Source organism: Leptopilina heterotoma, unplaced genomic scaffold, assembly GCF_015476425.1.
Source record: "Leptopilina heterotoma isolate Lh14 unplaced genomic scaffold, ASM1547642v1 Lhet_217, whole genome shotgun sequence".
Lineage (NCBI taxonomy): Eukaryota > Metazoa > Arthropoda > Insecta > Hymenoptera > Figitidae > Leptopilina > Leptopilina heterotoma.
Window position 1 is genome coordinate 1556733 of NW_025110934.1, and position 15056 is coordinate 1571788.

General features: G+C 31.0%; 1 protein-coding gene across 1 annotated transcript; it reads right to left on the reverse strand.

The window, feature by feature from the left end:
* Positions 1-12709: 12709 nt before the first annotated feature.
* Positions 12710-13924, reverse strand: LOC122501873. Its single transcript, XM_043611635.1, has 2 exons — positions 13400-13924; positions 12710-13348 (listed from the first exon to the last, which is right to left on the reverse strand). The coding sequence occupies exons 1-2, from the start codon at positions 13922-13924 to the stop codon at positions 12710-12712; spliced, it is 1164 nt and encodes a 387-aa protein (XP_043467570.1).
* Between the last annotated feature and the right edge of the window lie 1132 nt (positions 13925-15056).

Genomic DNA, 15056 nt, shown 5'->3' on the forward strand with positions numbered 1-15056 from the left:
ATTTCTGTAGTACATTATGATAAAAGTCCCATTATCTCCGGTCATTGTAACCATTTTTAGTAATTTTTACAGATGTGGGTCTCTCCGTGTAATATTACAAATATAAAATATTGTTTTTATTAATCTCCTTTAGATTCAAAATGTTAATAACAGAAAAATTTTAACTTTAAACTTTTATTTGAATTATATTTTGAATTAATTGTAAAATAATTTCAAATGTTCCCGCGTTGCGTGAGAGCACGTGCGCGTTGTCTTTAGAATTTAGTTCCAACCGTGCCGCATAGGGCGAGCAAACATCAGTTCTACTCGTATCTGACTTACTCCAGCCCGTACATATAAAGGCTGAACTCCTCAGGTCCATTCGTAGAATATAATTCTGCCCCCTGCCTCTCCTATTTTTGCACAGGATGTGAGGCAATTTTTTGAAAGAGAGAGATCTCACTAATTACTGTGATGACTTTTTTCTTTTACAAATATAATAATTAAAAAAAATTAATAAACAATTTTTAATTTTTATAATTAAATAATTATAATTTTAATTAATAATTTTTGTTAATTTAAAAAATTTTTATTATTGGCGTTTTATTGGCAGCTATTAATGTGCCAATGATGGCTGCCAATTATTGGCAACGACGTAGTCAGCCTATGACTTTACCACTATTGGTCCATTAATGGGTGCCAATAATATACCAATAAAAAATCAATGGCTCCCAATATTGGGCCATTAATACGCCAATGGTGACTCTTGGCAGTTTCCCATTGGGTAGTATGTTAAATAAAATTTAATTTTTGTTCATAAACAAAACTAGAAAACTTTTGACTCAAATATCAAAATCAAATTTTGAATAAATTTGATTTTAATCTAGTCATTTAACCCTTAAACCGCACACTGCCAAATCCATCCTTAAACCGCACACTGGGTGTGCGACACCCGGGGACTTTTAAGTGTGTTCTCCAAGCTGAAATAGGATATTATCTTTTGGAAAAATTATCTTATATAGCTCAGTACATCAATTTTGAAGGAAAATAGGTTTCATAATGATTTATTTAATTTTAATAATTAAAAAAGAGTTTTTTAAAACTACTGAAATTACCTTAAACCAAAAACTGGGTGTCAAACAAGCAGAAATTATTCGCCGACAACTTCATAAAGTTATAAAATACACAAAGACACTTGGGAGACTAATGTCCCTCACGGAACATAAACTTAAGTACAAAATATATCGTCCAATAACGACACATGTTCAATTTTTACGAATTTAACCGAAATATTAGAGTAAAAAGCTAGAATATGGGTGTCGCACACCCAGGGTGCGGTTTAAGGGTTAAATAAAAAATTAAATAAACTTAATTTTATATTTCGGTAACACAACTCAAAGTAAAACAAAAAATGTTTCTTACTTTTGTTGTGATTCCGCGATGGTCACTAAATAAAACAATTAAAAAATAAGTAACCATCCAGAGTAGTAAAATATAAATCTTTTATAGCATAACATATTGCTAAATTTCAAGAATTTTAAATTAATGAAATAGTTCTTTATTACAAATATTTTTAATTTACTAGAGAGTTTACTATTAAAACTTTATTAAAATACAAGTTAAATTTCAATACAGTATATTTTTTCATATACACTACCGTCCAAAAGTATCAGGACGATTACATTCGACTCCATAAAAAAACATGCCATCACTTTTTCAATCATATCTCAGAAATAAAAGGAGATACAAAAAAGAATTAAATACGGTTAGAAAGCTGATTAAATTTTGCGTAAAATAAGCCGTTTGTGAAGTCATTTCGTTATTTTTTAAGTTGTAGAGTGAGAAAAAAATAAAAAAATTATCAAATTTTCTCATTTTTGTCTCTTGACTTCAACTTTTTCAAAAATCTAAAAAAATTTAGATAAATGTTTTTAAAAACACAGAAATCTTTGTTAGAATTTCAGCTTTAAAATAAGTCTTCGAAAATTAAAAAAGGTTAATCGTCTTCGATATATCATTAAAAATGACAAGCCGTGTTTTGACCGATTGGTGCATTGAAATTCAACAGTGACGACTCGATTCTGGCTTCGCGCGGCAGCGAATGAGAGAAAACAGGGATGAATTTTTGCTGGAGAATAATAAATAATGATGTTTCACGAGTAATATAAAGAAACTCAAAAGTTCATCGTTTCCCCGCATGAATTCGTTCCTGTTCTCTCTCATTCGCTGCCACACGATGCCACAATCGAGTCGTCACAGTTGAATTTCAATGCACCAATCGGTCGAAACACGGCTTCACATTTTTAATGATATATCAAAGACGGATTAACTTTTTTTAATTTTCAAAGGCTTATTTTAAAGCAGAAATTCTAACGAAGATTTCTGTGTTTTTAGAAAAATTTTATCTAAATTTTTCTAGATTTTTGAAAAAGTTGAAGTCAAGAGACAAAAATTAGAAAATTTGATAATTTTTTTTATTTCTTTCTCACTCTACAACTTAAAAAATAACGAAATGACTTCACAAACGGCTTATTTTACGCAGAATTTAATCAGCTTTCTAACCGTATTTAATTTTTTTTTGTACCTCCTTTTATTTCCGAGATATGATTGAAAAAGTGATGGCATGTTTTTTCATAGAGTCGAATGTAATCGTCCTGATACTTTTGGACTGTAGTGTACGAAATACATTTCAGGATATTCTTCTAACAAGTAACACTACCCAATCATGAATCGCGGATCGCATTCTGTTATGGATCATTTTTTAGATAATCGAAAAATATTTGATACGTATTTTTTTATTTCGGCTGACATGCAATTTTAGGGGTTGAAAATGGGGGTTGAAAATACCGATTTTTATGTAATGTGTAAGGATCATATGTGTAAACCAGTAGAAATATTAAGATAATAATTAATGATACAATAAAAGCATAATGTTGAACTATGATTCTTATAAGATACCAGTTTTTAAAATTCTAAAACAATAATTGTTTTAAAAAGGAAATTGCCCAAAACTGGCCCAAACTGTTATTGACGCACATTTGCGCAACTTCAAAAAAATGATTCAAAACTTCTTAAAAATCTCTGAAACTGGTTACTCGGGGGTTTTCGGGGTCGCTGAGCACGAATCTGACATCAGTTTTTCAAAATTCAAAATGGCGGATCCAATATGGCGGACGACTATTTTAAAATATGATCCAATTTGCCTGGAAATCGTTACTCAAGGGTTTTCGGTGTCGCTGATTACGAATCTGACATCAGTTTTTTAAAATTCAAAATGGCGGATCCAATATGGCGGACAATTTTTCAACAATTCTTTCAATTCGCTTGAAATTGGTTACTCGGGGGTTTTTGGGGTCGCTGAGTACGAATTTGGTGTTAGTTTTTCAAAATTCAGAATAGCAGATCCAATGTGGCGAAAGATTTGTTTAAAAATTCATCCGATATGTCTACAAATCGTTCTCGGGGGTTTTGGAAGTCGTTGATTACGAATTCGAGGTTCATTTTTTAAAATGCAAAATTGGATCCGCCATTTGGAATTTTAAAAAATTGATGTCAGATTTGTAATTAGCGACCCCGAAACCCCCAGTTTCAAACAAACCCATACAAATTTTTTTCAACACACTTTTGGCCAAAACAGTGGAAATCTCGTTGACAGCCAAAGGGTTAACCTTTAAACCAGTTTAATTCTTGAACTGTTATTTTTATGTGTTAGGAAAAAGTGTTGTAAGTTAAGAAAAGACGAGAATTTTATTTTGTTTCAAATCAATTTTTGTTTTAAAAAAACAATTATTGTTTAAAAAATAAAAAATTTGTATTCAAAAAAATAAATTAAACGTAAAATGAGAATATTATTTAATTTTTTAATAAATGAGAAATTTTTTTGTTTAAAGAAGTAAAAATATTTTTTTTTAAATAATTTTTCTCCCCTTGCAAAATACAATATTGAATGGAAGATGAGAATATTATTTTGTTTTAAAATGAATAAAAATATTTTTTAAACAACATTTTATTAAACAATTGATGTTTTAAAAATTAAAACATTGTTTTCCAAACAAAATAAATTGAATATAAGACGAGAATATTATTCTGTTTTAAAACAGAGTTTTTCGGGATACAATTCGATCCTTCACATTTTTAAATTTTATTTTTGCCCGTTTAGCTGACTTCAAATAATGAACAGCTTTTTTGTTTTACTACAATTGTTATTCTTATTAGTAATATTAATTTAACAAGAAGATAAATATTAATCCAAATTTGTATGTATGCAAATTTAAATCGCGCGCTCACTTTTTTAATTTACGAGATTGTCCGCTAGGTATCGCACAGCAGAATTAACATTACATCGCGGGCTCACTTTTTTTATTTACGCGATTGTATGCTAGGTGTCGCACAGCCGAGTTTACATTATTACTTTCTCGTAATTTTTTAGAGACTTTTTGGTATTCAAAGGAAGAGTTTTCGTCGATATAGTTTGTTTTCTAGTTGGCAATCAATCTTTGTTGCTTGAATTATACATTTAAGGTTAGTAAAGTTTTATTCTTATTTTTTTGTGTTTTTTATGTAGTTCAATTTTTGTAAATTCTTTTCCTTAAGTTTAAATTTTTTAATACTTGAACTTTCTTTATACAAGAATTATAAAAAGAAAATAAAAAATTACAATCAATCCTTTTTAGGACTTTATTGATTTTGACAGCTTTTTCGTTACACTTGTGTAATAAAAATGATAAATCCAAAGAATATTATGCGTTTGTTGCACGATCATTTGAATGTTGAACTTAATGATTATGAATCTATTGTAACTGACGATGAAAAACTCTTTGCAGAACAGTTAGACAACATTATAAGAGATGCTGCAGATGCTAGACTGATGCTAGCCTTAAAGAAAAAGGCAAATGAATATGTTCACAATGTTAGAGAACAAATATCGTTATTTGGAGCCGATAATGTTTGCAATTCAGACCAATCAGGTTTTAATTTGGAAACTCATAGTGGGAGAACATTGTCGTTTAAAGGTGATGTGAAAATTGAATATATTGCACAATCCATGAACTCTTTAACCCATAGTTATACCATCCAACCTACTGTGACAGCTAGTGGACTATTGAAGTCCCCTTTATTTATTGTTTTGCAAGACAAAGGTGGAGAATTCGGACCAATAGTTCAAAAAAATATATATAAAGCCGACAAGTACTTCCTTCGACATCCGGTAAATTGTCATCTCAATTAGCAGGGCAGTGGTTTAAAGATGTTTATTTACCCAATGTTGATGAAAAATCAATGCTTTTATTAGATTCTTGGACGGGACAAACAAAAAAAAAATTTGGAAAAAGTTGATACTCGTGGAAAAGAAGTGAAAATTTTAACAATCCCTGCAGGAACAACAGGTCAAATACAACCCCTTGATGTTTACGGGTTTAGACCTTGGAAAAACTTCGTTAAACATTTTTCCGATTCAGTAATCCTTTATGACTTTGAAGTGAATTTGCATTTGAGAAATAACATCTTGAAACTGCAGTCTGTAACACACAACCAGTTATCATCTCCAAGATTTATTAACCTCTTTAAGTATGGATGGTACAAAAGTGGTTACATTTTGGAAAAACCGCCTAAATGCGATACACCTGTTGCTTATTGCTTCAAAAGCTGCGACACCGTTTGTCATTATTGTGGAGACAATGCTTTTTTTTTATGTGCCTGGTGTACCAAATTTATGTGTTTTGAACACTTTTTCGACCCAAGAAACGAAAGTTCTCCTCATTATTGTCAAAATTATGAGCAATAATTTAAAAACTGACAATTCTGCTGACAATTCAATATATTTTTAAAGCCGACTTATTAAAATTTTAATATATTTCGCAAAAAACCACAAAAAATAAAAAAAACAAATAAAACTAAAAAAAATTTTAAAAACAAGAAAAAACAACAAAAAACCAAAAAAAAATTTTAAAAAAAGAAGGGAATATACACTCGCCACCTCCAAGTTAAAAATAAAAAAACCACAAAAAATTAAAAAAACAACAAAAAACAAAAAAAATTTAAAAAACAACAAAAAACCCCAAAAAATTAAAAAACAACAAAAAACAAAAAAAAATTTAAAAAAAGAAGGGAATATACACTCGCCACCTCCAAGTTGGTTATTCTCGGGTACGGCAGAGAGCGAGTAAATTGAAACATTTATGTGTTTTTATAACTATTTTTTATAATAGAGTTACAATTTCTATTTTTAAAGACTATTAACTTTTAAGGAAACAGACAATAATAACAAAAATTGATTTGAAACAAAATAAAATTCTCGTCTTTTCTTAACTTACAACACTTTTTCCTAACACATAAAAATAACAGTTCAAGAATTAAACTGGTTTAAAGGTTAACCCTTTGGCTGTCAACGAGATTTCCACTGTTTTGGCCAAAAGTGTGTTGAAAAAAATTTGTATGGGTTTGTTTGAAACTGGGGGTTTCGGGGTCGCTAATTACAAATCTGACATCAATTTTTTAAAATTCCAAATGGCGGATCCAATTTTGCATTTTAAAAAATGAACCTCGAATTCGTAATCAACGACTTCCAAAACCCCCGAGAACGATTTGTAGACATATCGGATGAATTTTTAAACAAATCTTTCGCCACATTGGATCTGCTATTCTGAATTTTGAAAAACTAACACCAAATTCGTACTCAGCGACCCCAAAAACCCCCGAGTAACCAATTTCAAGCGAATTGAAAGAATTGTTGAAAAATTGTCCGCCATATTGGATCCGCCATTTTGAATTTTAAAAAACTGATGTCAGATTCGTAATCAGCGACACCGAAAACCCTTGAGTAACGATTTCCAGGCAAATTGGATCATATTTTAAAATAGTCGTCCGCCATATTGGATCCGCCATTTTGAATTTTGAAAAACTGATGTCAGATTCGTGCTCAGCGACCCCGAAAACCTCCGAGTAACCAGTTTCAGAGATTTTTAAGAAGTTTTGAATCATTTTTTTGAAGTTGCGCAAATGTGCGTCAATAACAGTTTGGGCCAGTTTTGGGCAATTTCCTTTTTAAAACAATTATTGTTTTAGAATTTTAAAAACTGGTATCTTATAAGAATCATAGTTTAACATTATGCTTTTATTGTATCATTAATTATTATCTTAATATTTCTACTGGTTTACACATATGATCCTTACACATTACATAAAAATCGGTATTTTCAACCCCCATTTTCAACCCCTAAAATTGCATGTCAGCCGAAATAAAAAAATACGTATCAAATATTTTTCGATTATCTAAAAAATGATCCATAATAGAATGCGATCCGCGATTCATGATTGGGTAGTGTTACTTGTAAGATAATTTAACACCTGTCACCTTGGATACTAACGTCATAGCATCAGCAGTACCAGAAACCTAAGAAATGGATTAAGGCAGTGAACATCTGTTGTCTGTTAACGAAGACAAAGATTTAAATTTTAAGGCCGAAGTACTTCAAAGAATGAAGTGAGTGAATTTTTGGTTTTAATATTTTCACATCATGTGTATCATACTTTTCTCATTAAGTCATGTTTTTGGATATAGCAATATAGAAGAGCAGAATAGGAACATCTTGCATATTTTGTTTGACATGAATAAAGATTCTGAGAAAATTGTGGGGGAGACTTTATGTCAACCGTTGATTAGTTTTCCTCTGAAAACCGTAGATGATTTTAAAAATTTAGAATCAAAGCAGGGCAAAGAGAATCGACAAAAAGTAGTAAGTTTTTAATAGAAAATCCGAATGTCATTAAAACCTTAGACTTTATAAAAACAGGAAATAACCTTAAATTTTAAAGATTTTTTCGTCTGAGCAAAAAATTAGTAAGAAAATACAATTTTTAAAATTAAATTTCAATTATTAAAGTATTCATAAAAAGTTACCGAATAAAGTTAATATTGCTCCATTTATTATATACATTTTTTCAGCATTGCCATTTAGCACAACTAGGAAGGTAAAAAATTAAAGAATTTCTCAATTTTGCACTGAAAGTAGTAATAAAGGACCAACTAGTACTCAAGTTTACTTGATATAAACAAAAAGAGACCGAACAATTTGGTAACACTAATGTCTCGAACATATTCTCTGTAAGTGCTAACTGTTATATCAGACTTTAAACTATAACTCAACTATAAAACTAAATAAATAGTAGAGAAAAGGTTTGCATTTTGCCCCCCCTAAACTGTTTTATTTATATCTCGTTAAAAAAAATTATATGAACATATGACCGAAAAGAGGACCTGAAAATCTAAAGCTTTGACACCTATTTAATTTAAATTGTTATAAAATAAAATTTTAATAACAGATTTTAAAAATGATGAAAAATCGACGTTTTAAATTTTGGACTTACAGGTTGCCCCTCCCTGAAAAATGGTTCAAAATATGGAAAAAATCAATTAAATTTATGAAAATTTATTAAATTTTACTTAGGAGAAAGGCTTGCAGGTTGTCCCACTTGTGTTATTTTTTTACTGTAGAAATGCCATATTTAAAAGCGCGACTGATATTCTTGTCAAATGATTAGTTATTACTTTTTATAAACTTTTGGAGCAAAAAGAAGCAATAAAAATGTTATTGTTAAACAAATTCTGAAATTGACTTGTAGAAAAATTGAAAAATTAAAAATGTGACTTTTTCATGTGCTTACAAATGAAATATTTTTATGGATAATTTAGGTTACAATTTTTTTCTTAGTGGCTTTATTAAATAATTTTGATAATCCAAAAGGAATTTTTAAAATATCATAAATTATTATTTTTTTTATCGATTTAGAAATAGAGTTCAAAATTGCAGGTTGACTCACTTTACGGTTTGCAAGTCCGAATTGTGAATCCGCAATGATAATTTGGAGTAAATTTACACGATTTCCGAAACTTCATTTTTTTCACATATCTTGCTTTTCGTTTAATTTTCAATAAAATCTTTTTTTTATTTTTCAAAAATATTTTTTATTTAAAAAAATGTTATTTATTAATAATTTGTTTACAAAATTTACATTGAAATTATTATGTTCAGAAACATTAATAAGTGATATTTAATAAATTTATTGGAATTGTTCCATATTATTATCAATTTTTCAAGGTGGGTCAACCTGCAATCCTAAATTTTGAAACGTTGATTTTACATCATTTTTAAAAATTGATGTATATTTTTTGACAATTTAAATTATCTATGGGTCTTTGTAGCTTTTCAGGTCCTCTTTCCGATGGAATGTTCATATAAATTATTATTTTTTTTAATGAGTTATGAGCAAAAAAGCTTAGGTATGGCAACCTGCAAGCTTTTCCCCTACATTTAATGTTTATAAACATAAAAATAAGAATTTAAAATTAAAAAAATAAATTTTTCTTCTCTCTGTGTATCGATAATGAAAAGATAATGATTGAAATAATTAATAAAATGTAATAAATACACTACACTTTTTCTCAATAACCATTCCAAACATTAAACAATCGTAAAAATGTAATTTGAGAGTGTAAATAAAAATAATCAAAAATTTAAGGAAGCGGGGCAACCTGCAATTTTGAAAGAGGCACAATTTTAATTTTTCTATGTATTCGCAAATCAATTTTATGGAATAAAAAATAACATAAGCGAGGTAACCTGCAAGTCTTTCCGCTATATGTGAAACTTCACGGAGAAAGGAACCTAACGCAACAAATACATTAGGCTTAGTCATTCGTGAGTAGTGCAAGAAAAGTAAGCCTTATGTTATTGTCGCGTTAGGTCCTTTTCACCTTGAAGAGTTACATATCAAGTTTTTCATTTCCGTTTTCCAATAATTAAACAATATGACATCTGTTATTCTTTACAGGTGCTGTTGTGAAATGCCCCTTATTTGATGGTCCTGACAATAAGAAGTCGTATAAACTGGCTATGTTGGACGTACTTAAAAGCGCTAAGCAACGTTGTCGAAATAAAATGAAAAGTAGACAGAAAAAGAAGGAAAATATCGAACAAATTAATGAAAGCGATCTCATGAAAGAGGAGAAAGAGACACTTCATAATAATGGAAATAATAATAATAATAATAATAATAATGGATAGCGAAAATTCTGTACCTGACGATGATTTGGATGACGATAATTTTGATTAAAAATGTAATTTTTAATCAAATGTAATGTTGCTTAAAAGTTTTGGACTGGGCTTTATAAAAATATTTTTTAAATAATTTCTTTATAAAACAATTTTTAATGGTTTTTTTAAACTAAAAATGTTTTTTAATTCTAAAATAAAATAATTTATAATAATAATTAAAAACTATTTAACTTTTTAATGGCCAAGTTTTTTTGACGTTATTATAAATGTATAATGTTTAGTAAATTCGATTATTCTATTATTCAATAAAAGAAAAACATTTTTTTTAACATGTTCCACCCCTTAAAACCACCCTTAACGTATATTACTACCCAAAAGAATTGAAAATTAATCTAAGTGATAAATTAAATAATTTTTAGCTCCTGTCTGCTTTATAATTATTTATAAATATTCTCTGGTTGTTCAAAAATAAAAAATAATGATAAATAATTATTTGAACACCACCCTTAAAATCAAATAGCCACCCCTTGACGATAATAGTTTTTGTAAATATTTTAAAAAAATCTATAGATTCTAAATGCATCTAAATTATAAAAAAATGTTTCTAAGTGACAAAAATATGGATAATAATGTTAAACACCCCCCTTGGAACCCACCCCTATTTCATAATTATTCTCACATACAATCAATAGTTTTGAACAATTAAAAAAATAATTTTCATAGATTATTATATACGTTTCAAAAATACAAAAAAATATTTGTATGATGACTAGGTAATGCTAGTAAATGTAAACTAGCCTCTAAAAACAACCCTATGGTCAAACAACCATCCTTATAGCTTCTAAATGCTTCTAAATTATAAAAAAAGGTTTCTAACAGGTAACACTAGGGAACCGACAGACGCCGATTTTTTGAAAATTTGCATACAAGTAGTTCCTTGAAAAATATTTGACACGTGTTTTTTTATATCGGCCCAATTTTAGTTTAAAGGGTAGAAAACACCCTTTTTACATTTAAGGGATGAAAACAGCAACTCGGAGAAAACTCATTAGATTTTGATAAAATTTGTTACTCAGGGGTTTTTGAGGTCGCTGATTACGAATATTAAGTCTGTTTTTAAAAATTCAAAATGGCGGATCTAATATGGCGGTTGACATATTTAAAAACTATTTATATTCGCTCAAAACTTGTTACTCGGGGGGTTTTTGGGGTCACTGATTACGAATCTAAAGTTGGATTTTCAAAATTCAAAATGGCGGATGACAAATTTAAAAACTATTTGGATTCGCTCAAAACTTGTTACTCAGGGGTTTTTGGGGTCGCTGATTATGAATATATAATCTGTTTTTAAAAATTCAAAATAGCCGAACCAATATGTCAGATTAATTTTTAAAAATTTGTTTATTTTTATAAAAAATGTTTAAAAATTATGAAATTTGTTACTGGGGGGTTTTGAGATCGCTGATTACGAAGCTGGAGTTATTTTTAAACAATGTTGCAGAACAATGGATTGATTTTTAAGAAGTATTTTTTCAATTTTTAAAATTTTACAGATTTATTGAAAATAAGTTTTGGGATTAAATGGTTTTTGAGTAAGAATTCTTTTCTAAAGTTGTTTTTAAATAAAAATTATAAATTGAAGATAGAGCAGTAATGTGGCAGGTTTTCACCTTTTACTGCAAAGAAGTGCTGAATGCACATTGAGGTTTTGCACCAACCACATCTAATTATTGCGATATTATTGCACATTTCACATGAACTTTCGCATTTCGTCATGCAGAAGTCGACAGGTGTTTAGCATTTCTCTGGCTTTTCACCAATGTATCCACTTTTCCACCAAGCATATTTAAACAAATTCCTAAATCTTGGCGAGGAAAACTGATTATGTATTAACGATTGGATTTTAAGGATATTATCTCGTAAGTGCAAGTTGGCGTCATAATTGTAGAGAATTACAAGGTCAGAGAATTTTTTTAAAAAATTCTTCCACGTTCTAAAGCCATAAACGTCTAGCGGTTGTATAAATCCAGTAGTTCCTGCGGGAATCGTAAGAATTTCGACGTTTTTATTCCCTGTATCTAAATTATCAAATGTTTTTTTAGTTTGACCTGACCAAAAGTCCAACAGAAGAACAGATTTTTCCCCGGTTATTGGCTTTGTACATAGTTCTTTCAACTATTGGTCTAAATCTATCATTTGTTTCATCTGATTCGCAATAAGCGACCATGAAAGCCCCCGAGTAACAAATCTTATGCAAATTTGGTAGATTTTTAAATTTATCGTCCGCCATGTTGGATCCGCCATTTTGAATTTTTAAAATCTGACATCGGATTCGTATTCAGCGACCCCGAAAAGCCCTAAGTGACAATTTTTAGACGATTCTGATGAAGTTTCAATTTATCGTCCGCCATGTTGGATCCGCCATTTTGAATTTTTGAAAACTAACATTAGATTTGTAAAAAGCGACCCCGAAAACCCCCAAGTAACAAATTTTAGGCGAATTTGTCAGATTTTTAAATTGTTTTTTTTTTGGGTCTAATCTAATCTAATCTAATCTATTAACCGAGATCGAGCTGGATTTTCCTCAAGAGGGGAAAGTGAGCCCCTAAGTTATAAAACCCATTGTACCAAACTCCAGCTCGCTCGTTTATAGCAACTCCTTAGAGTCCTGTTCTTCTTCAGAAGTCCAGTATCTCTTCTATCGATAGGTTGCTCACCTGCTTAGGGTCAATAATTGCTTGACCCCAGCTGGATAGCCTGATCCTAGCTAACGCTGGGTATTCTGATAATATGTGAGTCGAAGTTTCGTTACTCTCCCCACACAGTCTGCACATAGGTGAAACTTGTCTGCCTATTTTATGCTGATGGTAATTCAATAGTCCATGTCCCGTAAGTAGACGAACTACGGTTCTAACTCTGATCTTATCGATTTTTAGGAGATCGCTCGCTCGCCTCTTGTTGAGTGCTAGCCCCAACAGAGTTTTTGCTTGCTTTCCCACCCCAACGTTCGCCCAATACTTCTCATACTCCTTTTGACCCCATCTTTCTATGGCTCCCTTAACCAAGCAGGGCATTATTGCCACTGCTGGCTCAGGACCTATAAATTCCGTCTCGGAGCCGATTTTCGCCAGGACGTCTACTCTTTTATTACTCTTAATTCCCCAGTGTCCCGGTACCCAAATCAATGAAAGTTTATTTGCTGAACCTAACTCATCTAGTACGATACAGCATTCCCAGACGAGTTTTGATTCTATTGTGGGATTTTTCAGAGCCCCTAAGGCCGCCTGACTATCTACACAAATACTAATCCTTTTGCCCTTTGTTCCATTTCGAATGGATATTTGGACTCAAGTTAAAATCGCACGGACCTCTGTCTGCCAGACCGTGGCATATTGTCCTAGTGACTCAGCCACTTTAATGCAGCCAGTTTTTCGATAAATTCCGAAGCCTGCACCGCAGTCCATCTTGGAGCCGTCTGTATACCAGACTTCGTCCCCAAGTGGAAAACCTTTCTTCCAGTCCATTCTCGAAGGTGTAATGATCTTAAAGCGGGGTTTAAATTTCACCCTCTTGATCATTCTATCTTGCACCATACTTAATTCTGGTATTGATAGAATTGAGCGTGGAAGCTTGGTGTGTATACCACCAACCTTCCATCTTCCCTGCGCAGTTAACCTGCTCATAGTAAGAGCCGCCTTTTTCACCGCGGCAATATGCAGAGGTACCTCGGCTAGCATGAATCCCAACGCAGCTGTTGGCGTGGTTCTCATAGCTCCTGTAATACCCCTGAAAATCATTGCTTGCAGTTGGTCCAGTTTCTCTTTAACCGTTATCAGTTGAGTCCTAGACCACCAAACAACCACCGCGTGAAGAAACCTGGGTTTTAAGATCATCTGATAGAGCCAGTTTTTGTTATTAATTTTTTTTACAAAGTTTATAATATTTTAAAACATATTTTACTTTGAAAGCCAAAAAAAATTTTTTTATTGAATTGTTAATTTTGTATTATTACAAATAATAAAAATATTTTTTTTATAAAAATTGAATTCCTATAATCAATACTCCTTATAACTAATAAAATAATAATTAAAATTAATAAAAATATAATTTTATAGGTTTACAAATAGCAGACACGTTCGTGCCGGACCATTGCTGGCACAATCGTGCCAGACTGACGGGCTAGCAATATCGCTAGCTGTTGCACACACATTCAGCTGCTTATAGCTGAATCCAGATACATGCCCAACAACGAATCGGTCCGTAACACTGACCCCCCACTACTATGTCTATCGGAGGGGAAATCTCAGTGGTTTTCACACTCTGGTTATAATATTCTGTCAAAATCATAGAAATGTAAATCTAACAGGTTGCACTTTACAAAAAATAATATTAATCGATGCCATTCGCGTTAAATTCTTGGATCCAACGGCATCTTCTACTACTAATTTACTCCAAGTAACAAACAATTTTCATCATAAAAAACGAAGTTATTATAATATATGGTACCACAAGTTAATGATTTCAGGTTATCAAAATTTTTCATTTTTAAATTAATTTTTTGTGATGAAATATAAAATTGAGATAAATACTATCAGAAAAACATTTTCGATTTATTAATTATCTACGCAATATTTTTTTTCCTTAAAAAACTTTTTCTTTATTTTTAGACATATTCTGTATTACACCGTTGTAATGTGTTATTGTTATTGTGTGTTATCATGTGTTATTGCACGGATCCCTTCAAGTTAACTTTTAAAACTGTTTAGAAGTACAATTTTATTTTAAATGTAAGAAATATTTTTTTTAATATTAAGATTAACAATCACTGCAATTTCCCCTCCGATAGACTTAGTAGCGGGAAGGTCCGTATTACGGGCCGATTCGTTGTTAGGCATGCATCTGGATTCGGTTCGATTAATCGGCACGCGGACATTTTGTTATCTGGGTATTAGTATATGTTCGTAGAGTGGAGCGACGAATGGCACTGCTAAGTCGACATCTGGTCTCATCTTGCCCCACGACCCC

Coding starts and splice junctions, on each gene's coding strand:
- LOC122501873 (XM_043611635.1), bottom strand. CDS start 13,924: ATGATCTTAAAACCCAGGTTTCTTCACGCGGTGGTTGTTTGGTGGTCT. Junction 13,349..13,399: donor CCACGGTCTGGCAGACAGAG/GTCCGTGCGATT, acceptor AATGGAACAAAG/GGCAAAAGGATTAGTATTTG.